This window comes from Quercus suber, unplaced genomic scaffold (genome assembly GCF_002906115.3).
Source record: "Quercus suber isolate HL8 unplaced genomic scaffold, Cork oak 2.0 scaffold_455, whole genome shotgun sequence".
Classification (NCBI taxonomy): Eukaryota; Viridiplantae; Streptophyta; class Magnoliopsida; order Fagales; family Fagaceae; genus Quercus; species Quercus suber.
In genome coordinates, this window is record NW_027069906.1 from 300,933 (window position 1) to 324,397 (window position 23,465).

A 23,465-nucleotide genomic window follows, 5' to 3' on the forward strand; every position below is an offset into this window, starting at 1 on the left:
GTCCCTACATTTTCACACGATTTCCGTTTTGGTCCCTAAGTTTTATTTTTACCGCTTTTAGTCCCTATCCTGAAAAACGGTTCCATTTTTGTCCCTCCCGTTACATCGTAAACGGATTTTGCTGACGTAGCAAACGGAATTGATACAAAATGATAAAATAATAGCTACAGTGATCACTGTTATTTATTCCCGCCTTAAAAGTCACGTGTCCCTCACGTGACCATCCCTTTTTTTTGTTTTTTTTTTTTTTTTGATCAGAACGTAACCCTCCCTAACCCAAATAAAACCCAAAATGAAGCTATTCACACCTGAACACACATGACGGCAAGACCCAATCCCTAATCTCTTACCTTACCCGTTGCTCATCACAAACCATAGATTTGCACAAAAAACCCACAAGCAAGCTCAAAAAATCTCAAATCGGCAAGCATAATCACAGAGCTTCAGAGTGTTTGTGCTGAGCTGCGAAGGTATTATTTCTCTCCAACTCTCTCTCTCTCTCTCTCTCGTTATGTGTCTCTCTCTCTGTGTTATGAATGCCATCTGAATCTCAGCTGTTGGGTTTTGAGAATTTGGGTATTTTGAAATGTTGTGTTTTGTTATTGCTCTGGAATTTCAATCTCTCTGATTTATCTCTCTCGTTGTGTCTTCCACGTGAGCCGTAATTATCGTATTGCATGTTAGGAGCAAAATTAGGTTCCTATATGAGAAAATATATATATATATATATATATATATATTATTAGCCATAACAATATAAAAATTTACAAACAATGAAAACTTAGCAAGAGATAAAAATAAATAAATAAAATTTAGTTTGGAAAACTATTAGCTAACCTCATTAGGTGGAACTCTACCCCTTTTTTTTGTTTGCTTCTCAACCCAACTTTTTTTTCTTTTTCCACCCTTGCGACCTTCTTTTTTCTTAAGACCTGTTGCTCTTTCAACCAAATCTTCCAAATGTTGGTTAGGATCAAGATTTTCTGCACCACTGCATAATGGCATTTGATGGGGCAATTGATGACCAGCCACTTTTTTTGCTACAATGTCTTCAACCTTTTTTCCATATTCCTCAATCATCTTCTCTATTAAAACAAATGCATCTTCATTGTCTGCCGCTCGAGAAGCTAATCGTACCAACTTGGGACATAATTTTCTATATCGCTGTGTAACACTCAAGTTGACATTCTCTTCCACATTTGTTCTCCTATTATCCAAAATGCATCCACTTTTTGCCTCTCTTGTCCATCTTTTCAAAATGTACATATTAGGAATTGTCTTTATATCAAGGAAGTCAAAGACTTTCAAAACATGGCAACATAAAATCCCAACAATTTCAAACTTTCGACAACTACATGAAAATGTCTTATCTGCAGTGTCATAAGAAACTATGAACTCACCAGGCTTATGCATAAACTCAATAGTGTATGTATGCACTAACAAGTCCTCTTGGCGATTTTTTATCCTTGTTGCTGATGCAAGGTCATATTGATCTTGAAGTATTCGAAATATTACAGGTGTGTACACTTGTACTGCTTGCTTCAACAATGGAGAATTTTTCAAGCTCAACTGGGGAAATTTTTGCCTTGCATTAAATTCAGCTTGTAACTCTCTTTCTCGTTTTTGCTCAATCACCCGATCAAAGTGTTCAAAAAATTCCACCACATCCAAATCAGGTTTCAAGTAGTCTTTTAAATCTCCATTCAAGCTTTCACTAAGTTGGGTGCTTCGTATTCCCAATGTAAATTCATTCTTCATGTAACACTTTGCCCATTTTCCTTTCAATTTGTAGATAGTATCCAACCAACTACGATCATGTATAGCATATGTGTCAATCATGTCCTCCCAAGTTTTTTCAAATTCAATTTCATCATTAAACTCAAACATACAAGTTTTAAAAACTTGAAGAAAAGAAGAACCATCCTTCATCAAATTCCCCAAATGTTTTATCCCATTTTGCATTATATGCCAAGTACATAATCCATGGTAAGTGTTAGGCATTACCTCACTCAATGCCTTTGCCATTGCGGGATCTTGATCCGTAAAAGTTGTTTTAGGCCTTTTACCTGCATGTGCAACTAAGAAGGTTTCAAACAGCCACTTAAATGATTCTGCAGTTTCATCACATAAAAGAGCAGCCCCAAAAACCGTTAACCCTCTATGGTGATTGAAACCGGTAAACACCCCTAAGGGTCTTAGCTCTTTATTAGTACCATATGTAGTGTCAAATGTCATCACATCACCAAAATTAGCATAATCAATAATCATTCTAGCATCAGCCCAAAAAATGTTTGTAATCTGCTCAACATTATCTAGTTGTACTGCATATTGAAAGGACGGATTTGTAGTCAATTGTTTCTGAAAGTATCCTAATAAGCATGCAGCTTGACCATATATCATATTTTTTTGCCGTCTTGTTCTAAGATAATTTTGCTGATCAATCTCAGTGAATCCAATATTAGCTTTCCCACCAGCCTCTCTACTCATTAACTCAAGTGCTGCTTTTGGCTTGATTCCAGAAGAGGATGCTAACTCAATCAATCCTGCATGAACTTCTGAGATTTTTCGTTGAGATCTCATCATATAAACTGTTTCTGATAAATGAAGAGTGTGATTATGTTCTTCAATAAAATCAATCACTTTATACTTTCCAGTTTCTCGCACTAATGAAACATACAGCTTTACAGGACAATTAGTCCTTGTATGATCTCGGTTACGAGTGCGAATCACATCTTCTTTTTCTGGACCTCGAATGCCTTGCTTTGCACATACAAATCCCCTTGATGTTATCTTTCCATCCTTCTTACTTTTATTTATGTAATGCTTTCTAACATCAAAGCCCATTTGCCTTCCACATTTAAGCCAAAATTCCCATGCATCTTCTAATGTATTGAATTCCATACCAACTCTAGGAGTCAAATCTTCATTGGCATCCATGACTCTAGGACTCAAATCTTCATTGACATCCATGAATTAAAAATTACTCCTGTAATTAACAAACAAATGTAGAAAATATCAACTATTATAAATGTAGAAGAATGAATGTTTTTCATTAAAAATAAAAGATGAAAATTTGTGTATCAATATTGTGCTTATCATATATAAAGATTACAAGAAACCAATATATGATCATGAGAGATGATGACCCAATTGATAAAGGGTAGTTTCATGTTAAATTTTTTTAAGAAACTGTTAATGTGTATCAACACAAACTTTCAATTATCAAAATTTTATCTCTTAAAAAAATTATCAAAATTTTCTATCCCTATGACAATTAAATTTTTATCACTAAATTCTGACTGCCAACTTGAAAGGCAAAGATTAAAACACTACAGTTTAAATAGAATGAGGACCTAAAAGCATAGAATTCAAGAAAAGAACCAAAGGATAGAAACTTATATAAGACAAGGAAACAATGAAAAACACATTGACAATTCACAAGTGATACTTCAAATTAGAATGTAAAAGACATTAGTAAAGTTATTGGGGATGATTTGTATTCATTGATCTTTGAGAGTGAATAATGTCATAAATGATAAGATTTTGATTTATTTTGATAAGACCTCTACTGGTGGGACAAACAAAATTACTAAAATCGTCTAAAAATCTTAAAAGACTTAAAGGGGGTCATTTCAGGGCTAATTGGAAGCAAAGCAATTCTGGTATTAAGGGTTCAATGTAGCTATCAAGTATTGACACTAACCTACATGGTCATTGACTCATTTACAATTTCCACCCTAACCCACAATTATTTTTGCAATATCAACACCTTAATTCAAGATTAACTTGCAATGCCCACCCCAATATCTAATATCAGTATTACAATGCAAAATTTAGTAAAGGCCCACTTGGGTGAATATTACAAATTAATTTTGATACATTAGAGCACACTACCACATAAACCAGCCCACTAATTTGGTAAATTCAACACTGATTTTGACCGGTAAATTGATCTCCATTATGGGTATTGAATATATATTGATCACAAAAATTTATAGTTTAGGATGGACATTACAAATAATCCTATAGTTGATGGTAGATAGTTACAATAAACTCTGGTATCAAAAAGTAACTTTTTTTCAACTCAAATTATGTTTTGCCTAAATATTCCAATGGATGAGATTTAGCCCCCAAAAAAAAATGGTGATTTTCTTTCGGGTATAAGAAATAACTAATACATATCTTGGGCAAGATTACAAAGTCAGCACAAAGTCAGCTCATTAAGGAAAAGAATAAAGAGTATGCCATCCAAAGAAGAAGAAGAAAACAAAACCTGGTATTTGAGATGATGAACTCACCGAGTGGAAAGGGCGAGTCCTAGATCGAGATTGAAGCGTGCATGGTGGAAAAAAGCAGAGGAATTTGAGGTTGTTCTTCTGACTTTTGTTTTTCTGTGTTCTGTTCTTGTCTTGCTCGATCTTCTTCTATCACAAAGGCGTTTGGCTTCAGAGAGACCTTCCCTCCATGAGAGTTGGGACTTGGGACAGCTTCACAAATGAGAAAGAGGGAGTGTGAGTGTTTGGGGGTTTGGTTTCAAATGCTAAGTTTCAGTTTTGAAGTTGGGGCTACTGTGACAATGGATTGAAGGAGAGGCAAAGAAAGGGTTGAAGCAGAGGCAGAGACGGCAGCTACACAGGGAGAGAGAGAGAAAAAAATTTGATTTTCTGTTTTGGCTTCTCACACTTTTACCAGAACATTGGGCGGGCTGAAAACAGTGGGCGGGCAGTGAAATATTTTAAGGGTAAAATAGTCTTTTCGTTTTTGGTGAGGTGTCAAAATTAAGAGGCATTGGATTACATAGATGGCTGAGATTTGAGGAATTGCACACCGTGCAATACCCTAGGTATTGCACTGGATGTGAATCCCAAAACTTTGATCCTTAAACCAAGTGGGCATTCCAAAAGCATAGAAAAGGTTCGTGATGTTTCGACGTTTTGATTGATTCCACAGACCCCAGTTAAATAACAAAACTTTTTTTTGGGTAATGTGTTTGTGGTGTAGTTTAAAGAAGCTGTGCAATTCAGAAAATAAAAAGGTGAAAGGAAGTGTTGAATACTGGATTGCAGTTGGTAGGACTACAGTGTTTGTCGATTGGTTGAAGAAAGTGATGTATAGACTATAGACGTAAAACGTCGTTGCGTTAGATTAATAGCCGGTTTAGATACAATTTATTTTTTCTGAAATTAAAAATTGAAAACTAAAAATACTGTAGTAAAATAATTTTTAAATGTGTATATAGTATTGTGAGACTCATTTTTAATATTTTTAAATGCGTGAATAGTGTTGCTACAGTGTGTAAATAGTGCTGCTACAATGTGTAAACAGTGATAATTGTCTTCTACACAGTAAATTCATGTGATTTTACTGTTCATACGCTGAAAAAAAAAAAAAAAAATGAAAAAAAAAGGAAGGAAACGTGAAATAGAAAACATAGACGCACAATAAATCCTATCCAAACACATACTAAATATAGAGAAATATTGAAAGGGCATGGACGATAGTGAAGTAGCGAAGAGATGCTAGATTGCGGTCCATCTCATGGAAAATTCTATGAACAACCAATCACTGGACCCTTTGCTAACTGATTACAGGAAACATCTGACATTTCCTAGCAATCGAGTTGATCACATCTACCGTGGAAGCTAATTGCTGCGCGGATGCTCTTGTAAAATTTGGTGCCACCATCTCTCTAGCACTTTCGTTGTATTTTTCTAACCCGCCTCTTGTTGTGGTGGAGTTAATTGCCCTTGATAAAAGGGCATAACTATTGTTTCACTTGAAAACATTTTATAAAGATAATTTTCACATTTTTTTAGTGTTTGGTAGCACAAAAAAAAATTGGTCAACAAAAACTATCTTTAATCAACGAAAAATCCTAATAAAAATAAGACTTATTTTTTATAGGTTGTTTTCCAAAAAATTTTCGTGGAAAACAATCTCTCTCTCATTTTTTCTTTCTTTCCGTTGCTTTTTCTCTCTTCACGTCCTTACTGTCGTTAACTTTAGTCTTTCTTCTTATATAGATCTCTCTCTCTCTCTCTCTCTCTCTCTCTCTCTCTCTCTCTCTCTCTCTTTTCTTCATGTTTCTCTTCCCCTTTATAACACAATTCTTTGATTTGATTTCCCCCCCCCCCCCTCACTAATCAGTCAATAGCTCTGACTTGCAAAGGAGAACAAATTTGCAGAAGTAATTATTTCATTCCTCTCTACCAAAATCTCAATTGCTTTGAATTTCAAGCTTGATTTTCTTTTTTGTCTAAGAAATTTTCGGTTTGATGAATTTCAGGCAGAAGTTACTTCTCTTTTACACATAAAAGTTCAAAAGAAAAATAAAAAAATAAGAAGAAGAAAGAAAGAATGAAGTAAGGACAATTTTTATGGTAAATTAATAATATTGTTATCTCTATATATTAAGAGCATTCAGAAAAGTTAGTTATGGTTTCAAAAAATGTCAAAAATACCCCTAATCTAATTAGATAATTTTTATTCTTAAAAAAAAATGGGGTTAAAATTATAATTCAAAAAAATTTAAATATATATATATATATCAGAGAAACTATTTTCCTAAAAATTAGCACTCTCTATTTAAATATATTTCACGCACGTTTGATATATTTTTTCCTTAAAAGCTAGTACACACTAAATCTAGCATTTTACTCTATTTCAAATCCTAAATTTTAGTTTCTTAAAAATTCATTCCTATGTAACCTCACTAACAATAGATAAATTCTCCAGCAAAAAAAAAAAAAAAAAAAAAAAAAAAAAAAAAAGGCCTCATCACACGTGTGAAGCATGTGTGATAAAGCTAGTATAATGAATGATAATTGTTTAGGGGAGTTTTTGTTGGTAGATTCATTGTGCGGATATTATGTAGTGATGATATATTATGCAAATACATTATGTTAATACATAATTTAGAGTAATATTGAAGATTTGTGGTTGACCCTAGTAAACAATTGTGGGGGCCTTTTTCACTATGTTGGGCCGGGCTGCCCCTTTGTGAATGTAGGCCCAAGTGTTCTGGGTTGCAGGAGTCGAGACCGGGCCAACTGGAACTCAACTTGGCCGGTTTGTGCGCGAACTATGCCTCGTCTGCCTGGAGAGTACTTATCGCAGACTGAGCTGTTCCAGAGAAGAGCTTGCGGCAGGCAGATACAATTGATAAAACAAAATCACATGTTATGGAATGACCAGATAGTTCTTTTAATAAGAAATGACCAAACTACAATAATATTCAACGATTTTTGACAAATAAATAGTAAGGGAAAATGGTAATAAAGATTTAATCCACAGCTTATGTAAATAAATTCAGTTCGGTCCGCAAGAGTAAGGCCAAAGAGAAAGAACGCCTCTTCACAACGCAATTAACCTCCGAGGAAAGAAAACAGGATTCTTGCCGCGGAAGTTAATGGGTTTGAGGGAGGCGAACCTGAATGGACACTTCTCAAAATAATTATAGAAGAGAACAGGGATTCGAGAGGGAGAGAAGGGAAGGGGCCTATCGGTGCATGCCGCTATCACTTGCTCCCTTTTTTCTCTCTTTCTTTCTTTCTTTTCTAGTCCTTTCTTAGTAATTTCCACTTTGGTCATTTTTTAGTGTTATCCTCCTCTGTTTTTCTAAGCAAGTTACAGAGTATTTTCTTTAAGTTGCGTGATATTGCTCTCGTGCTTGTTGTTTTTGCACATGGTAGAGGCGTCCTTTTATAGTGCCTGCCGTGACCGATTTTTTACTATTTTACCCTCTAACCGTTTTTCATCTGATCTGGGCGCACTCGCAGACCCTTACTGTTCTGTCTGCAAGTCCCTCTGTCACAGACACAAACAACGTTTTGTCTGTTAGTCCGCCGCGGCACCTTGTCCTGCCGCGGTGATGTTTCTCTCTCTCTATCCCTTATGGCATGCACCTATTGGTTCCCACTCAGCCTTGCCTCTTTTGGGTGATATGCCATCTTAGCAGGACGTATTCCCCAAAAGAGTCTAAGCAGGGACCTCAAAATAGGCCTTCCCCTCTCCCCACCTACAAACCATGCCCTCTTACCTCTGACCCATGACCCCACCATGTCCTGTATTGGCTGGGTACAGGCTGGTGGTGCCTAGGTCTTGCGCGTGGTTTATGTTTGAAGTCTGCCTGCTGTCCATGTATCTGCCGTGTTCTAGACATTTTTGCTTGCATTGCCAGTCGCTCGTCCTTGGCTTTTCCCAAGCTTTTACTCTGATTTCCCACCCCATAGGGTCTGGACTTTGCCGAGTACTGGGCTTTGTGTTCTCTTCAGCCCAATTCTTTAATTGCCTTAGCTTCCCATCGTGTTACTCGGCCTTTCCTGCCTTGGCGATTTTTGTTCCTGCTGGGCCTCTTTTCAGGCCTGCCGTTCCTTTCTTTTCCCCAGTGGCTTAAGAAAGCCTACTGGTGTTCTTACTCATGAGCTCCATTGTCCCTTTCTTTTTTCCCTTTGGGCCTGCGGCCCTCTTACTTTCCTTGGGCTTCCTCGGCTCATTTACTGACTTTGCTTTCCCATGGGCTTTTACTAACTTGATTGGGTTTCCCCGGCCCAATCTCCTCATACTCGTCCTTGGGGTTCATGGGCTTGCCATCAACCCTTACTTTCTTTGTTTACATTGCCTTGGGCCTGCCGCGGCCCATTCTCGCTTTTTCATACCATACATTGCCCATGGGTGTCATTTCTCTCTTTCTGGGCCCTTTGGGCCCATTTGCTTCCTCAAGACCCATTTATTCATGTTATGGGCCTGTATTCTATTTTTCCTGCCGCTTGGGCCTAACAGTCTTATTCTATGCCTGCCACTCTTATTGCCTACTTTGCTGGGTTGGGCTGGCTTTACAAAAATGACCCTCAACAACAATTAGAGTACTAGGAAAAAGAGTAGACAATTAAAAGTTATTGTTATTTATACTTATTGAAGATGTATTTCCTGGTCAATTTTACCATATATAGACAAATAGTTTATATGTATATATATATATATATATATGTACATTACTGTCCATATATATGAGCTAGATAAGTGGTAGAGATCATGAAAATTTGAAAACTAATTTTGATTGCATTTACTGTCAAAATTTTAGTATGAAACCAAATTCATTCTTTATATATATATATATATATATATTGATTACATTAGTTGGTTTACATGATACACATGTTTTAAATTATACAATAAATACATTCTCAAAAAAAAAAAAAAACAATAAATATATAAAAAAAAATTTGCATACCAAACATTAGGAAACATTCTCAAACTTATTTTCAAAGTCGTTACCAAACACCGAAAAATGAGATAGTTTTCTAGAAAAAGCTTTATAAAAAATGAACTATTTTCCAGAAAACGTTAATGCTAAAATAAACAGAGCGTTATTGCTTCTTAGTGACACTTGAATGTCCCAAGTTCTGACTAGGTCAATATGATGCTAAAACCCAACCAAGATGTTTTTGAAGTCCAACAAATAAAACCATTATTTTGAATGAATTTTCCCTCAAAATTAAGAAGATTAATGTTGTTTCTCCAATAAGTCAAATAGCATTTAATAAGGATTTTCTAGGAAATATTAGGTTATGTTTGGTAATAGATTTTGTTTTCTATTTTCTTTTAAAAAACCTTTTTTTTTTTTTTGGAATATAAAGAAAAAAAAATTTTCTTGTATTTTTGAAAGTAAAAATATGTTTGGTTAGTTGAAATTTAAAAAAAAAAAAAAGAAAGTTTTTTGAAGAAAAAAATAGAAAATACTAAAACATGTTGTTACTAGGATTTGAACTCTAATGCTAGCTAACTCATTAAATGAGAAAGATTTATTAAATTAAATGTGTATTTTCATTGACTTTTGAAAATTAAAAACTAAAAATAATATTTTGCATGTTTTTAGTTTCTTTCACAAATTGAGTTTTGAGAACAACTTTTGTTTTTAGTCTATTTTGGGTTGCCAACCAAGCTTTTTAGTTTTAAAAAAAGAAAATTATTTTTGGAAACAAAAAATAAGAGGCAAAAAACAGTTACCAAGCATATCCTTAGTTTTTATGTTTAGCAATCCTAGGCAGACAAGTCTTTTAATTTGTTTCTAGTTTCTATGAGTCTTATTTGACTATGGTCTTGAAAAGGTAATATTTTAATTGCTATTTTCATTTTCCTATCCTTTGGGTGGCGAGTTTCGGTTTTTGTATATCTTTGGGTGATGATAATTTGTATCTCATTGAGTGGTGAGTCATTTCAATCTTGTATCCTTAGCAGAATTCTGTTGGTTGGGAATGCATGTATCTCATTGGTCTTTTTGCATTGGTAGTGGGCTATTTATTCATTTTATTATTGAGTTTTTGACTTATTCCATCTATCCAAATAATTTGTGATCCATCATTCATCATATTAGTTTGGGTTCCTCCATACTTTTCCAGTATCACTTAGTTTAATGAATATCCCTTTTCTACCCAAAAAAAGAAAAAAAGAAAACAACAAAGAGATTCATATTTTGTTTTGTGATAAATTAAAATTAAAAATATTATTTTATTTTCTGAAGATGAGAGAAGAAAAATGAAAGAAAACAAATGATAAAAGAAAATGATTATATATCTCCTTCAATGTATAATCTCCATTTACAATAATGAAGTCTCAAGTCTCCGGATAGTAAAAATCATAAAAATATAAAATCAATTATACAAAAGAATAATTATCCGAAGAGATCAAGTGGTTGGTTCCTTTTATAGGTTCCAATAGTAATGATGGTTGACAAAGACTACATTTGGTATATTGGGACTGGTTGCATGCATGAAAGATATTGTGTGATTGCTTCCTTAGAATGACCCAATATTAAAGACGGTTGACTAGAGTTGGATATTGTAATATTGGGATTGACTTGATTCGTTATCTTGTCTTAATTTCCACTAATACACCCTCGCAAGCTGTTGGATCGATAAAGAACAAATCATTAGCTTGTCAGCCTGAATTGAGCACTAGTAAGGTCCTTGCCGAACACATAAGTAATTTGATCCAGAGTGTGAATGTAGAACACCCAAAGCTCGTTATGCACAACCTTCTCACGAACATAGTGATAATATCATAATAAACTTTGAGATGTTTCATACAAGCATAAAAAAAGTTGATTGGAGGATTTGGAGCAGAGGAAAATGGAGCTATAATATTATCACACCATATTAATGGAGGTTGAAAAAAATGGAGATTTTGGAAAAGTTGACAGAACCAACAGAGGTCAGTGGCAGTTTGTGCCAATTAACGGTAGTTCGTTTTGGTGCTAACGGTAGTTCGTTTGAGCCTATCTCTTGGAGCTCGACAAGATAGATGAGAACTCAAAATAAATGCAATAACCACGAGTGGAACAGCGATAAATAGGCCTCAAGGCTAAGAGTACTTGGATTAAAAAGAAGCCTGTTATCGAGATACTAGAGTGCCTTTGAGACGCAGACTAATGAGATGTCCTAGGTTGATGCATGAATTGGCACACCTAGTTGAAGGCAAATGGAAGGTCAAGATGGGTGAGAGTAAGGTTTGGAAAGCACCAAAATGCTATGGTAGGAGATGGGATTAGGACCATAGGGAAGAGTATGGTTCGGCAGAGTCCATGCATGTAAGCATACATTAGCAAAATTTGTGGCATGCATAGTTTGTGTTTGATGGAGATTGTCACCGAGTTAAAGAGGTTTCATCAATAACCAAGGAAATAGTGTAGGAACTTGAGATCTTTTATAGCAAAGTGGGAACCCAACTACCCAAGTACCGAACTATTGAATGAGATGAGTAAATAGACTACAAAATACTTCACTTGTTTCGACCCACTAATTTCGAGGGTCCAAACAAACACTGAAAATAGGTCTGAGACTCTGAGTGAATAAGTATGGACAGCTTTATTTCAAGAGACGTTAGAACCCTTGAAATAAGCCAATACAACCGTTTAAAAAAAGGCGGAACAGTTTTAGCAAGCATTCCCGCGAGAGTTTTGGCTCCAAATATTACATTTTTCAGCACCATTTTAACGTAATCTTCAAAATAAAGATATCCCAAAATTTTCAACCCACAAAATAAAGCCCATAATTTGAAAAATAAAAGGTGCGGTGGTCAATGACTTAGCTCCAACGACGATCTGAGGTGCGCTGGTTGGCGATATCATCTCCGATGACGAGCTGAGGGGCACGGTGGTTGGCATTATCATCTCCTCTGCTTCTTCGTTTGATTACAGGTCTCTCTCTAAAGTTGAAGTTGTCCCAATCTCTCTTCCACTTCTTCGTTCGACCACAAAGATTCGTCCAATTTTGGGTTAGTCCTGGTATTTTAGGGCTTAGAGAGAGAAGGAGAGAGAGAGAGAGAGAGTAGTAGTATAAATTGGGGGCTAGGGTTTGGATACTTTGGAATTGGAATCACGCAAACCGGCTTTGATTCAAAATAGATCCGTGGCTTGACAAAGCAGAAGGTGTGGATTTCGTTATTTCTCATTTTCTTCATTTTGCTCTGCATTTCCTGGTTTATTTGTGTTTTTAGGTTTGATCTGAAGCTTTAGTCTGATTCAATTTTGTATATAAAATCTTTTTATTTTATTTTATTTTTTATTGTAAGTTGAATTTTTTTTAATAAAATTGATGCACTGGAATTGAATGAGAATGAAATAGTTTTCATTTGGCAATGGTGGCAATTAAAAATATTAATTATATTAATTTTTACTTGGGGCATAGAATGTGGGGAGGACTAAAATAGAATCTGTTAAGCTCAATTATCTTAAAGGTTTGGCCGTTTTTAGAGTTTGCTTTACCGCACAATTTCTTGAACAGAGAGAACTATAGGAATGTTATACAAATGTTATAGAGGACCTTGTTAGTTCAATATGGTTAAATTTACATGGAAAGAAGTGCGCCACTTTGGAAAGGGTGTGATCTAAATCATGAATTGCTGGGATTTCATTTTGAAATATATTATTGTCGTTCATGCTTTGTTTTCAATTGGTGTCACGGATTTGTGAAGACCTATGTTTGGTAATGTGTTATGGTACTAAGGTTTCAAATTTTACTAGAAATTTAAAAAATACAAGATCTATTTTCTATCTATTGTATTATATAATGCCCAAGTCAGGTTTTTCACTCTATCAAATTTCACTAGTGATAGCAACTAGTTTATATGTGTGGCTGATTTTTAGGATTTATGCTGGCTGGATCAATACTCATGGTTGGTGGCAATAATGCTCAACTTAGGTTGCTGCGTAACTGATGCTAGGGCTGCTTAAGTTGCTGCATAATTGCTGGTGCTGTTGTTGGAGGCGTGATGGATGCTTTGATTGATTTGGTATGTCATTACATACCAAGCACAAATATACATTACAAAAGTTTACTTTATCCTAGATTTTTTTTTTTTTTTTTTTCACAACATTGCCTGATGAGATTATTTTGGCAAGAGTTACTCTATAGTTCCGCCTGTTGTTACTACCATCATATGTTTCTCTTTTTTTTTTTTCTTTTTTTTTTGAGATGAACTACCATCATATGTTGAATGTTGTATGTTTGATTTCTTGAATATTGACTAATAATATGCAATAGGTAACAATCTAGTGGAAGTTTTCCTCACCATATGCTTAAGCTTTGTTACTCAAAGCACTAAATAATGGTATCATTGACACTTTTTTTTTTGGTTAACCATGTTTTGGATAGAGAATTTACTACTAACCCGGCTATTCATGGCAGTCTCCTTGGATCAACTTTCTGGGAGCATGTGAAGGAGATATTGAACCCTGAAACTTCCCCTGGTGCAGAGCCTTGGGTTTACTATACAATATATGCTTTTTTTTTTGTCTTCTTATTTAATATATTTGACATTGTAAGTTTTTTCTTAAGTACTGTATGTTCTACTATTAATTAATGTGCTGCTAGACAGTATTTCTATAATATATTGTTTTCATGATTTTCATCTCATCCAGCGTATTAATCTTTGGCAACCACTACTTAGTTACATCTTACATGACACAAAAATATAAAGCAAGATGGTCCATTTTTATTTTGTGCTAAAATTTGTGATGGACTCCCTCTTGATGCCGCTACAAAAAATATCCTTGTCTTGTTTCCATGATTTTCAGTTACTCTGGCAAAGATGATTTTGAAATCTCATTGCAAGTTTTTTAAACTTTTATTTAATCATTTAATCCCGCACAATCGATGTGGGCTGCTTTCTTGAAGTTATCCACTATTCCCTCTTTTCTGTACCTTCTTCTCACTTCGCTTGTTCATATATCATAGCTTTATATTCCTTGTTGTTTATAATCTTGTCTTCTATTTGTTGTAGAGATAGAAACTTAGTTTAAAGAATTGCAAAATGCTATTGCATTGAAATCATGGTGATGCTGCTGATCAAAGATCTTTTGGTCGTTTCTGTCATTTTCAAAAGAAAGAAGCCTCTACATTCCATTATATATATATATATATATATAATCCAGCCTTGTAAGTATTCAATTTGATGAAATTATAATACTGTTTTTGGTTGATATACACCAATGTAATTTTATTTTTACATGTACTGATGTTTCCTATTTTTTCTAGCAAGTGGTTATGTAATTAATTTGCATTGATTGAATATTTTTAAAGTTTAAAATTTGTGTCTTTGTTGAGGTACTTGTCATTGAGGTACAGATCTCTCTATTTCTTCCACCCACCTTCAAATCTACCTTTTTGTTTTTGTTTGTTTACTTTTTCACATCTTCGACTAGATTTTTCTCAATAGGATTCCTGAGAAAATTTTGGGTCTTTAACTGCTTCTAATAGTCTTTCTCTATGAGAAAAATTCTAGTTGTTTTTAAATTTGCAAGTTCTGCTTTGCAAATCTTTGATGGATTTTAACTATGTTATTGAGCTCTGCTTTGATCGGTCTTAGCTTCCTTTTTAGGTTTGTTTTCTCATACTTTCTTACTTTTTTTTCTTTGGGTATATCCAGATGCACAAGGCAAGTATTGTTTTCTGGAATTTGCTAGAGTGAGATGGGAGTATTTTTTTATTTTTATTTTTTTTTGGAATTAGTAAATTTATGTTTATCTAGCAGAAGTTGGGTTAAATAGAAAATAATTAAGTTGTGTGATTCTCTTGGTGCTCGATATCCTGGCTCTATAATGCAAGTTATGGCTCAATGATGCTGACAATGCATCCTAGCTAGGCAGCTGACATTCAGTACTACTTGAACTATACTACTCGGTGACTCTCTTGGTGGAACTAGATGGAGCATGAGTGAGTTCAGTTGGGATGTTAGGTATGCTGGGGTTCAGACACTTGTGGTCAAGGTAATAATTCAAGAATTGAACTATACTACTTAATTCATTGTATGACAATTTGTCAATCAAACACCTCAACCATGTAACAAGTGCATTGCCACATGAATAGGCTGTGGTTAGTTTGGCTGTTTCTGTCATCATTAATCTGAATTTATATTTGTACCATTATGATCTGTTCAATTTCATAATTTGTATTCCATTTTGAGTTTTGGAAAACACAACTCTTAAAAGTTGAAAATTCCATCAGTTTATGTAAATTTGAAAATTGTCTACATCAGTTATTTGAAGCCCAGATGTTGTATGTCACTAATAACTTTAGATTTTCATTATTCATAAGCCACCACTTCTATTTCTCTAGTGCCCCCTTCATGAATGTAAAAACTTTTAAGGAGCTTTACATCTTTACATTTATGTAACCAACTACATGATTTATGTGTTATACAGTGTCAAGTGGGTGATTACTCTCCATGTTGGAGAGGTATATCTTTGGTTGTAGATAAGTTATAACCGACAAGATAAAAGTATGTGCATCCTTAGAAGTAATTGGCTACAATGATGGAATACTGGACCTAAGGGCTTATTAGATTAATGGAACTTGTGAATGAAGCATCTTCTAATCTCTTGGAATGGCCTTGATAAATCATTCTTTGCTTAACACTTTTAGCATGATATTAAAGATGGGTGGGTATAATAGTTTATTAGTTTTAGAATTTTCTAGTTAAAATACTAAGTTCCTTTAGGTTAATGTAAACGTATCCTCATAAACTTTAAGAATGAAGGATTTAGTGATTTGAAAAGCTAATTAAATTTTGTTTTGATATTTGTATTTTGGTGTAATATAGATTTTGTAATATGTGGTGTTTTAAAGTTTATGTGCATGGTTGTGGGTGTTTATTTTATTTTTAAGAGAAAAACCTTATTTTGACGGTTGGGAGACCCTTAAAAGAGATTATTGTACTTTTATTTATTTTTTAATTTTTTGAGGGTCGCCAATCTGCCCATCCTCCATAAAGAAAAAACATTTGGCTGTCAAAATTTTTGTTTCATGGGTCACATAGGCCATTGAAATTTCTATTTCAAAGGCATTTGTTTCAAAGGTTATCAAAGGTCATCTAGATCCTCAAAATAATCTTTTTTAAAGGCTTTTAATACTTTTTGAAGGATTTTGATCCTTGAAAAAAAAACCAACTTTGTTGAAGTAACTAATATTTTTTTCAGCTGTGAATGTCAAAGTTTGCCAATAAGGCATGAAACAATAAGGCATGAAATTTTAAGTGACAACCATGAGGCCTGGGGTAAATTCGTATGATTCAGAAGAATTTTTTTTTTTGTTGATTTTTAAGCTAGCATTTCAGCCCTTGGAAGTGTGAGCAAGAGAAGAATTTTGTTATACATTTTTCATTTTCTTTGTTAAATTTATTATTTCATAGCTCCCACGGAAGTTTAAAGCCAGATATTTAAATATCTTTAAAATATGAATTCAGCATAATTGCTCACCTATACAGGGCCTTTGATGGGATCTGTCTCAACCTTTAGAAGTAGAATATCAATTAGTATGAATTAGATGATATTGATTGACCCAAATATTTACTTTTATTTTCTTTGATAACAGACCCAAATATTAATTAGATGATATTGAATACCGCATTGCCACCTAGACATTTTCTGGGGCAATGCATGTTCCTTTGTTCTTGTGCCAGATTTTATTCAGTCTACAACATGTGTATAATGTCACACACAGCATGAACCAGTCCACAACATGTTCAAATATATTGTGATACATAAGTTCAATTGCATAATACATACATAAATAATTTAGGCTAAATCGACTCAAGAATATTACCATGGATTACCTAACTATCTCCCATCATCCAGCGGTTTCAATACTTCGTTTCTCATGCTATCGTACCCAATACCTGTACTGGACGCACTACTTGGACCAACATCAACACTAAATGATTGAGTAGGTGCACCGAGCAAGAACTCAGTTTCCTCTGTATAGACACTAGTATTTCTCCAAGGATGTTTTTCCATGATAACAAACCCCTCCAATTCCATTGCCACTTCCTTCATAGAAGGCCTATCCTCGCTTGTCACCTTCAAGCACCTCTTTGCAAGATTAGCAACTTCCTTTAGTTCCTCAATATTACCCTCATTAACAATGCTGTCTTCAAGAATTTGAACTAGGCGATCATCTTTCACAGCAGAAACAAAGCACATTGCTAGATTTCTATCAATTTCAGGCCTATCGAATGAAAGTGCCATCTTGCCAGTCAGAAGCTCTGCCAAAACAACACCAAAACTATACACATCACTTTTTTCTGTTAATTGGCTAGTATGAAAATATTCTGGGTCTAAGTATCCAAAAGTTCCTTGCACCAAAGTGTTTAATTGTGTTTGATCAAGAGGAACTAGCCTGGAAGCTCCGAAGTCAGACACTTTTGCTGTGAAATTATCATCTAATAGTATATTTGCAGCTTTGACATCTCTATGTATAATTGGCACAGAAGTTGCAGAATGCAAGTATGCAAGTGCTCCTGCAGTTTCTGCAGCAATCTTCAAGCGTTTTTCCCAAGAAAGTATGGATGATAGGCTTTTATCATGAATGTGATCAGAAAGAGTCCCTTTTGTGATGAATTCATAAACTAGTAAGGGCACTTCTGTTTCTAGACAACAACCTAATAGCTTAACCACATTCCTATGGTTAATTTGGGTAAGCACATTTATTTCATTTATGAATTGCTCAATCTGGATCTGATTACCAATTTTGGACTTCTTAATAGCAATCACTTTGTTATCTGGTAATATTCCTTTATAAACTATTCCATAGCCTCCTTGACCAAGGACTCTACTTTCATCATAGTTGTTGGTAGCTTTTTTGATTTCATCTGCACTATAAATTTTGCTTGCCTCGACAGATCCTTTGCGATTAGATAGTTTCTGTTGTAACAATAAGCCACCATTTTGTTGGAAGAATTTTTCTCTAAGCTTGATGAGCTTTCTTTTTTTCAGTCCCCAATACATCCAAGAACTTCCCACAAACAATACTAAAAGGCCAACACTGATACCTGCACAAATTCAAACATGCATTCTCACCTTGAACAACTTTTTAACATTTTATATTTGTCAATCCTATCGTCTTTAAGTTTTTTGTTTTTTTTTTGTTTTTTTGTTTTTTTTTTTGAGAAGATATCGTCTTTAAGTTTGTAATGGAAAATACATTGACATGGTACGAAATAAATGTTTAACATATTTATCATACAAAGATGACCCAACCAATATTTAGAACATAGTTTGTGACTATAGCATAAGCATATATCTATGAGCGGATCTAGAATGTGGTTCATGCTAACTTAAATGAATATTAAACTTATTTACAACAAACATAGAATTAATTAACCAAAATTTTGAATTGAACTCCTTTGTTAAAACCTTAACATTCTTTTACTAGTTGAGAAGAAGCCAATTTAACCAAATTTTTGAATAGCATGATTGACTTTTATTAGTTTTATATTTTTTCTCATTAAATAGGAGTTTCATCTTTTTGTTCCCTGAAACAATGAAATTATTGGAATTAATTTATGTTGAGATCGTGAGTGAGTAGTAGAGAGAAATAAAGAGTGGACTTGGTTTGGCCTTTCTCCATAGTAGAAAGCCTGAGTAACTACCTTTTTATTACACATTATTTTCATCTAGTTATACATTTGAATTTAATTGGGAAACTCAATAAATTATATATATTGGTTAATTTGATAGTTACAACCATCCAATATGAGGGAGGTGGAAATTTGAATCCTAGATGTCTCGCTTAGAAACACTACGAGGTGTCAACCAAATAAATTACAAGACTCTTGACAATAAACTCCATTCAAAGGATTATACTTAAGTGTTGTCTCATAATAGATAGTGAATTTAGCATTTTCATATACATAATCCCAACAAATTTGTTCTAACATAAGTTTAGACAAATTAAATATAAAATAAAACCATGTTAATTTTAATTTTTTTTACTTTTTATTTAACTTATGTCATAATGAAAGTTACTATGTAATTTGCCAAAACACCCCTTTTTAAAGGCAGTGTGAATTACTTAACTCCAAATAGTCGTTAAAAGAGACAAATGCAAAACTAGTTTCTTAAGAATATATCTTATTCAGCTCTGAACTAATTTTTTGCACTTAAAGTTTTCCTAAATTGAAATAATTAAAATTTGGTTATATTTTTTCTTGTTTGTCAGGTTCTATAACGTATCAAATACAAAATTTATCTGGGCATTAAGATACTTATTATATGAAAAAAACGATAGTTTAGTAGAAGAAACTAGAAAATGATAGTGTTTTTATTAAATTGAGTTATACTATTAAAGTTGTTTTTGCTTAAATAATCTGTTTAAAATATTCTAAAGAAATTTTGAAGTATAATTTAAGTGAAAAATTATAAACTATGGGGTTGATAAGCTATTGAGACTTCCAAGTTTAAGTTTGGAGCTTTAGGGATTATTTATTTTCTCTTATTTTTTAGTTTATTTTATTTATTTTTCTCGATATAGTTTTAAAATTTTCATTTTTTTTTACATACAATTATACATTTATATAACTTGTTTTTTAAGTAAAATAAATTTATTAAAATAAGTTTTAAAAACCTGATAAATTCTCCATGATACTGCCCCCCTTTCTTTCTAGTTTCTAGATCAAAAAAAGAAAAGGGAAAAAGAAAAATAAAGGTATGAGTGGGCTCTGGCTCTGGTCCTAAGCCAATATGGGCCTTTCCATTTGTGCATCTTTATTTATATTCGACTTATAACAGGTTGACTGTGACCTTAGGTTGCAAATTTGGGGGTTTACATGTATTGGACAGTAGTAGCTTTCTTAAACTATGGGCCCAAGATTGATAAAACATCAGAATGCTTGCCTGCTATTGTGATCAAGACGGCTAGACGGCTAGACCCCACCTGGTTCTATGGCTAACACAACAGGTTTCCCATATTTTCTTATGAGACCCAAGAGATTTAACACTAAAATTTTGAAAACGAGTGACTTATACAATTTTGGTTTTTTGTTTTTGCTGTTACCAAAAAAAAAAAAAAAAAAAAAAAAATTCAAAAGCATTTAAAGGGTTTGTGGGCCTTCTATAACTACGTGGAATCCTTTTTTTTTTTTTTTTTTTTTAATATAATAACTACATGGGATAGGATTGACATATTTTAATATTACGAGGACTCATACAGAATATAGAATAAAAAAAAAATGCTAAGATCACATTAAAAAAAATAAAAATTTTCTCTTCACATAACATATTATAAATAGTGAAGAAAAAAAAAAATGATGGATTCGTTACATAACAATTAAAATGCTAATATACTATAAAATATGCAAGAAAGCCACTATTATGGCCTTTGTATCTCTAGTCAATGTTGTCCAGCAGACAAACGTTGACGAATGAGGGTAATGCATTCCAAAAGTAATGGTTTGAATTACTCCGCGTTAATGGTATATTCTACTTAACTCTATTTTGAAATTTGTTCTAAAAAATAAAAAGTTTATTTTAGAAGGGTAGTTATATATTTATATTATTATACTAATATAAATCTTATATTGGGGAGGTTTGGGTCCGGTGTTTCTAATGTATTGGACTCGGTCGGATGATGACACGTGTTCAAAAATAAACATATACCACAATTTCAACAAGTCTAGTGTCAGTGTGTCACTGAACATAAGACTTAGTCCGGACCCTTTTATATTATAAACATACAAATGTATAAATGTTTGCAAATTTGTGTGTACTATTTGAATTTTATATTATTAGTACAATGTAAACTACAAATTTTACATTTGAAAATTTCACTTTTAAATGAGACTTTAATAATTAATTTAACAATGTTCATTAATAAATATTTTTTTAATGTAATTATGGTGGGCTTTTAAGTTTCATAATTCAAAGCATTAGCTTTTATTTATTTATTTATTGAGTTACTATAATTTTAGAATTACTTAATTTATTGTTGTATTTAATAAAAATAAACTTATTATTGTGCAGTGTTTTTTTTTTTTTTATTATTATTATTATTATTTTTTTAAAATTGTTGAGTAATAAACGAAGGAAAATAACCTCTTTAAAAAAAAAAAAAATCCAAACACAGTCTTAAAAGAATAAAAATTTACTAGTTAGTATTTTAGTGATATCTTTTTTCGGATGAGTAAGAATTTTTTATTTCAAAAGGAAGAAAATCTGCTAGCACAATGTCACAAAGCCGCAATCCTAAAACTTGTTTAATTTTACTAATATTATATATGCATGTCTTTTTTATAAAATATTAAATCAAATATCATTTAATTATCTATTCCATGCAAGTATTCTATTAATAATAATAATAACACAATTAATTATTATGTACTTACATAGTGCAATAATGGTAATCTTGGATTGGGTGACTAAAAGCTTGCAACTTGTTCCGTTTTTCATCCCATCACCTTCGTATCCCTTAGGACAATAGCAATTGAAACCCCCATCAAAGTTATGGCATAACTCTTTGTAGCAGGGGTTTGGATTTTGGCACTCATCAATATCTGAAACACAATGCAACCCATCATAAAGTACTATTAATATGTAAATAAGAATGCAGCATACTAAATTCAGCCAAAGCAACAAAAAAAGTTCTTAGTAAATCAAATATATATTAGTACCTTTGCAACCATCAACGAGGTATGGGTTCCCTTCAAAGCCAGAGGAGCAATTGCAACGATACCCACCACCATTGTTGGATGCATAACATGTACTGTTTTTTGCAATACATGCATAGCTAGTTGAATTCCTCTCAGCATCTTCGCATGTCTCATTTCCAACTGCCCAATCAAGCACCACTGGAACAGTCTTATTCATTAAATTTTTAAAATCTGAAGCGGAAAAGCTGTACGTATTTTCTTCCACTACAAAACCGAAATTACATGGATTGAAGTCAAGTATGGTGGAGTGGTTGTTAAGGCTTGTAAGCGCCACAGTAAAATCTGTTACACCTGTTGGGATAGGAGACTGGCAACAGCCTATGCCAACGCAAGACCCACTTTCCACGCTGTCAACACTGCGACAGAGTGATAAGCACCCAGTTCCGTAGTCCCTTTCCCCTGAGCCTCGAATAAGCGCCACAACGTCACAACCGACAGCTGTGAACTTGTTCTTCGTAGATGAGACAGCAAACTTTGTTAAGCTGAGCCCGGTTTTTGTTTTGTTGACAGGAATGCCTGAGTCATTGTAGCAAGCATGAGCTATGGCGCTTGAGACTCGCAGTTCACCATCCAATGATATGTTGAGGACAGGTATATTGCCACGGCGCAGAAATGGTTTTGAAGTACCACTCTTGGTCTTATTACAAGTGATGAGAAAAGACTCATCATGGTAGCAACCCTCTTTTGTTCCAAACGGGTAAGGGATGCTAACACTTCCACAGCTCCTTTCGCAGTTCGAATTGGGTTGAGATGCTTCTGTTGCTGCTAAAATTATCAACCCAAGCAGCAGCAGCAGCAGTTGTTGCAAAAGCATTTCACGCAAAGCCATGATTTTCCTTTCTCTAGACTTTCTTTTGCACCACCAGATGGGGCTGTATATTTGGGTTGCTTGGCAACTTTGTTGTTCTGCAGATCAATTTGTTCTGTTTTCTGTTTGTATGTGCTAAGACTTCAGAGATCCTGCTGCTTTTGAAGGCATAAAGAAGGAAACCCAGGTCAATGCCGCAAGTCTATTGGTTAAATTTAAAAGGATAAAAACTATATGCCTACCATTTAAGTTGTTTTTAAAATATTACTACTCAGTTTAAAAATATATTATTGCAAGTCTGTTTCTTGAGGTCGTCTCTCTTTTTGAGAGATGGTCGTCTCCCTTTACCTTTAGTAAGCTAGTGTACAAAATATTCCTACGTGTTTAATTGTTGTTCTCATCGATGACTGTCAATGTTTGATTTTTAAGCAAAGCTATTTCATTCAAACATGACACGAGACTCACTGAAAGATGCATGCAACCAGGGGCAGGGCAGCGCCACCTTAAGGCCAAGGTGGTCCCACGACCCCCCTGACCTGGAAATTTTTTTTTAATATATAATAATTTAAAATTTGTTATTTTTCTACTCTTCAAAAAAAAAAAATTTGGGAACACCCACAGTTTTTTATTTGCCAATAAAATTAAATTTTGCTCCATAATTTGTTTTAAATTCAGTTGA

General features: G+C 33.8%; 2 protein-coding genes and 1 long non-coding RNA gene across 4 annotated transcripts; 1 reads left to right on the top strand and 2 right to left on the bottom strand.

Moving 5' to 3' along the window:
- Positions 1-828: 828 nt before the first annotated feature.
- On the bottom strand, positions 829-2,970 carry LOC112001941 (protein FAR1-RELATED SEQUENCE 5-like). The gene has a single exon (XM_065762367.1). The coding sequence runs from the start codon at positions 2,968-2,970 to the stop codon at positions 829-831; it is 2,142 nt and encodes a 713-aa protein (XP_065618439.1).
- Positions 2,971-12,303: 9,333 nt separating this feature from the next.
- Positions 12,304-15,626, top strand: LOC136062810 (uncharacterized). Of its 2 annotated transcripts, none has more exons than XR_010624514.1 (3): positions 12,304-12,427; positions 13,145-13,290; positions 14,281-15,626. It is a non-coding gene; the product is annotated as an uncharacterized LOC136062810 (long non-coding RNA). The 2 variants fall into 2 exon arrangements; XR_010624513.1 differs by lacking the exon at positions 14,281-15,626 and adding an exon at positions 13,686-14,264.
- Positions 15,627-16,826: 1,200 nt separating this feature from the next.
- On the bottom strand, positions 16,827-22,967 carry LOC112009391 (wall-associated receptor kinase 2). The gene is made up of 3 exons (XM_024041725.2): positions 21,940-22,967; positions 21,655-21,822; positions 16,827-18,324 (listed from the first exon to the last, which is right to left on the bottom strand). Exons 1-3 carry the CDS (start codon positions 22,805-22,807, stop codon positions 17,114-17,116), a joined length of 2,247 nt encoding a protein of 748 aa, XP_023897493.1. The 5' UTR covers positions 22,808-22,967; the 3' UTR covers positions 16,827-17,113.
- Between the last annotated feature and the right edge of the window lie 498 nt (positions 22,968-23,465).

Excerpts from the sequence above, each read along its gene's own strand:
- LOC112001941 (XM_065762367.1), bottom strand. The coding sequence starts at position 2,970 with ATGGATGTCAATGAAGATTTGAGTCCTAGAGTCATGGATGCCAATGAA.
- LOC112009391 (XM_024041725.2), bottom strand. The coding sequence starts at position 22,807 with ATGGCTTTGCGTGAAATGCTTTTGCAACAACTGCTGCTGCTGCTGCTT. Across the intron at positions 21,823-21,939 it reads CCTCGTTGATGGTTGCAAAG|ATATTGATGAGTGCCAAAAT; the intron begins GTACTAATATAT and ends ATTGTGTTTCAG. Across the intron at positions 18,325-21,654 it reads GATTACCATTATTGCACTAT|GTATCAGTGTTGGCCTTTTA; the intron begins GTAAGTACATAA and ends GAATTTGTGCAG.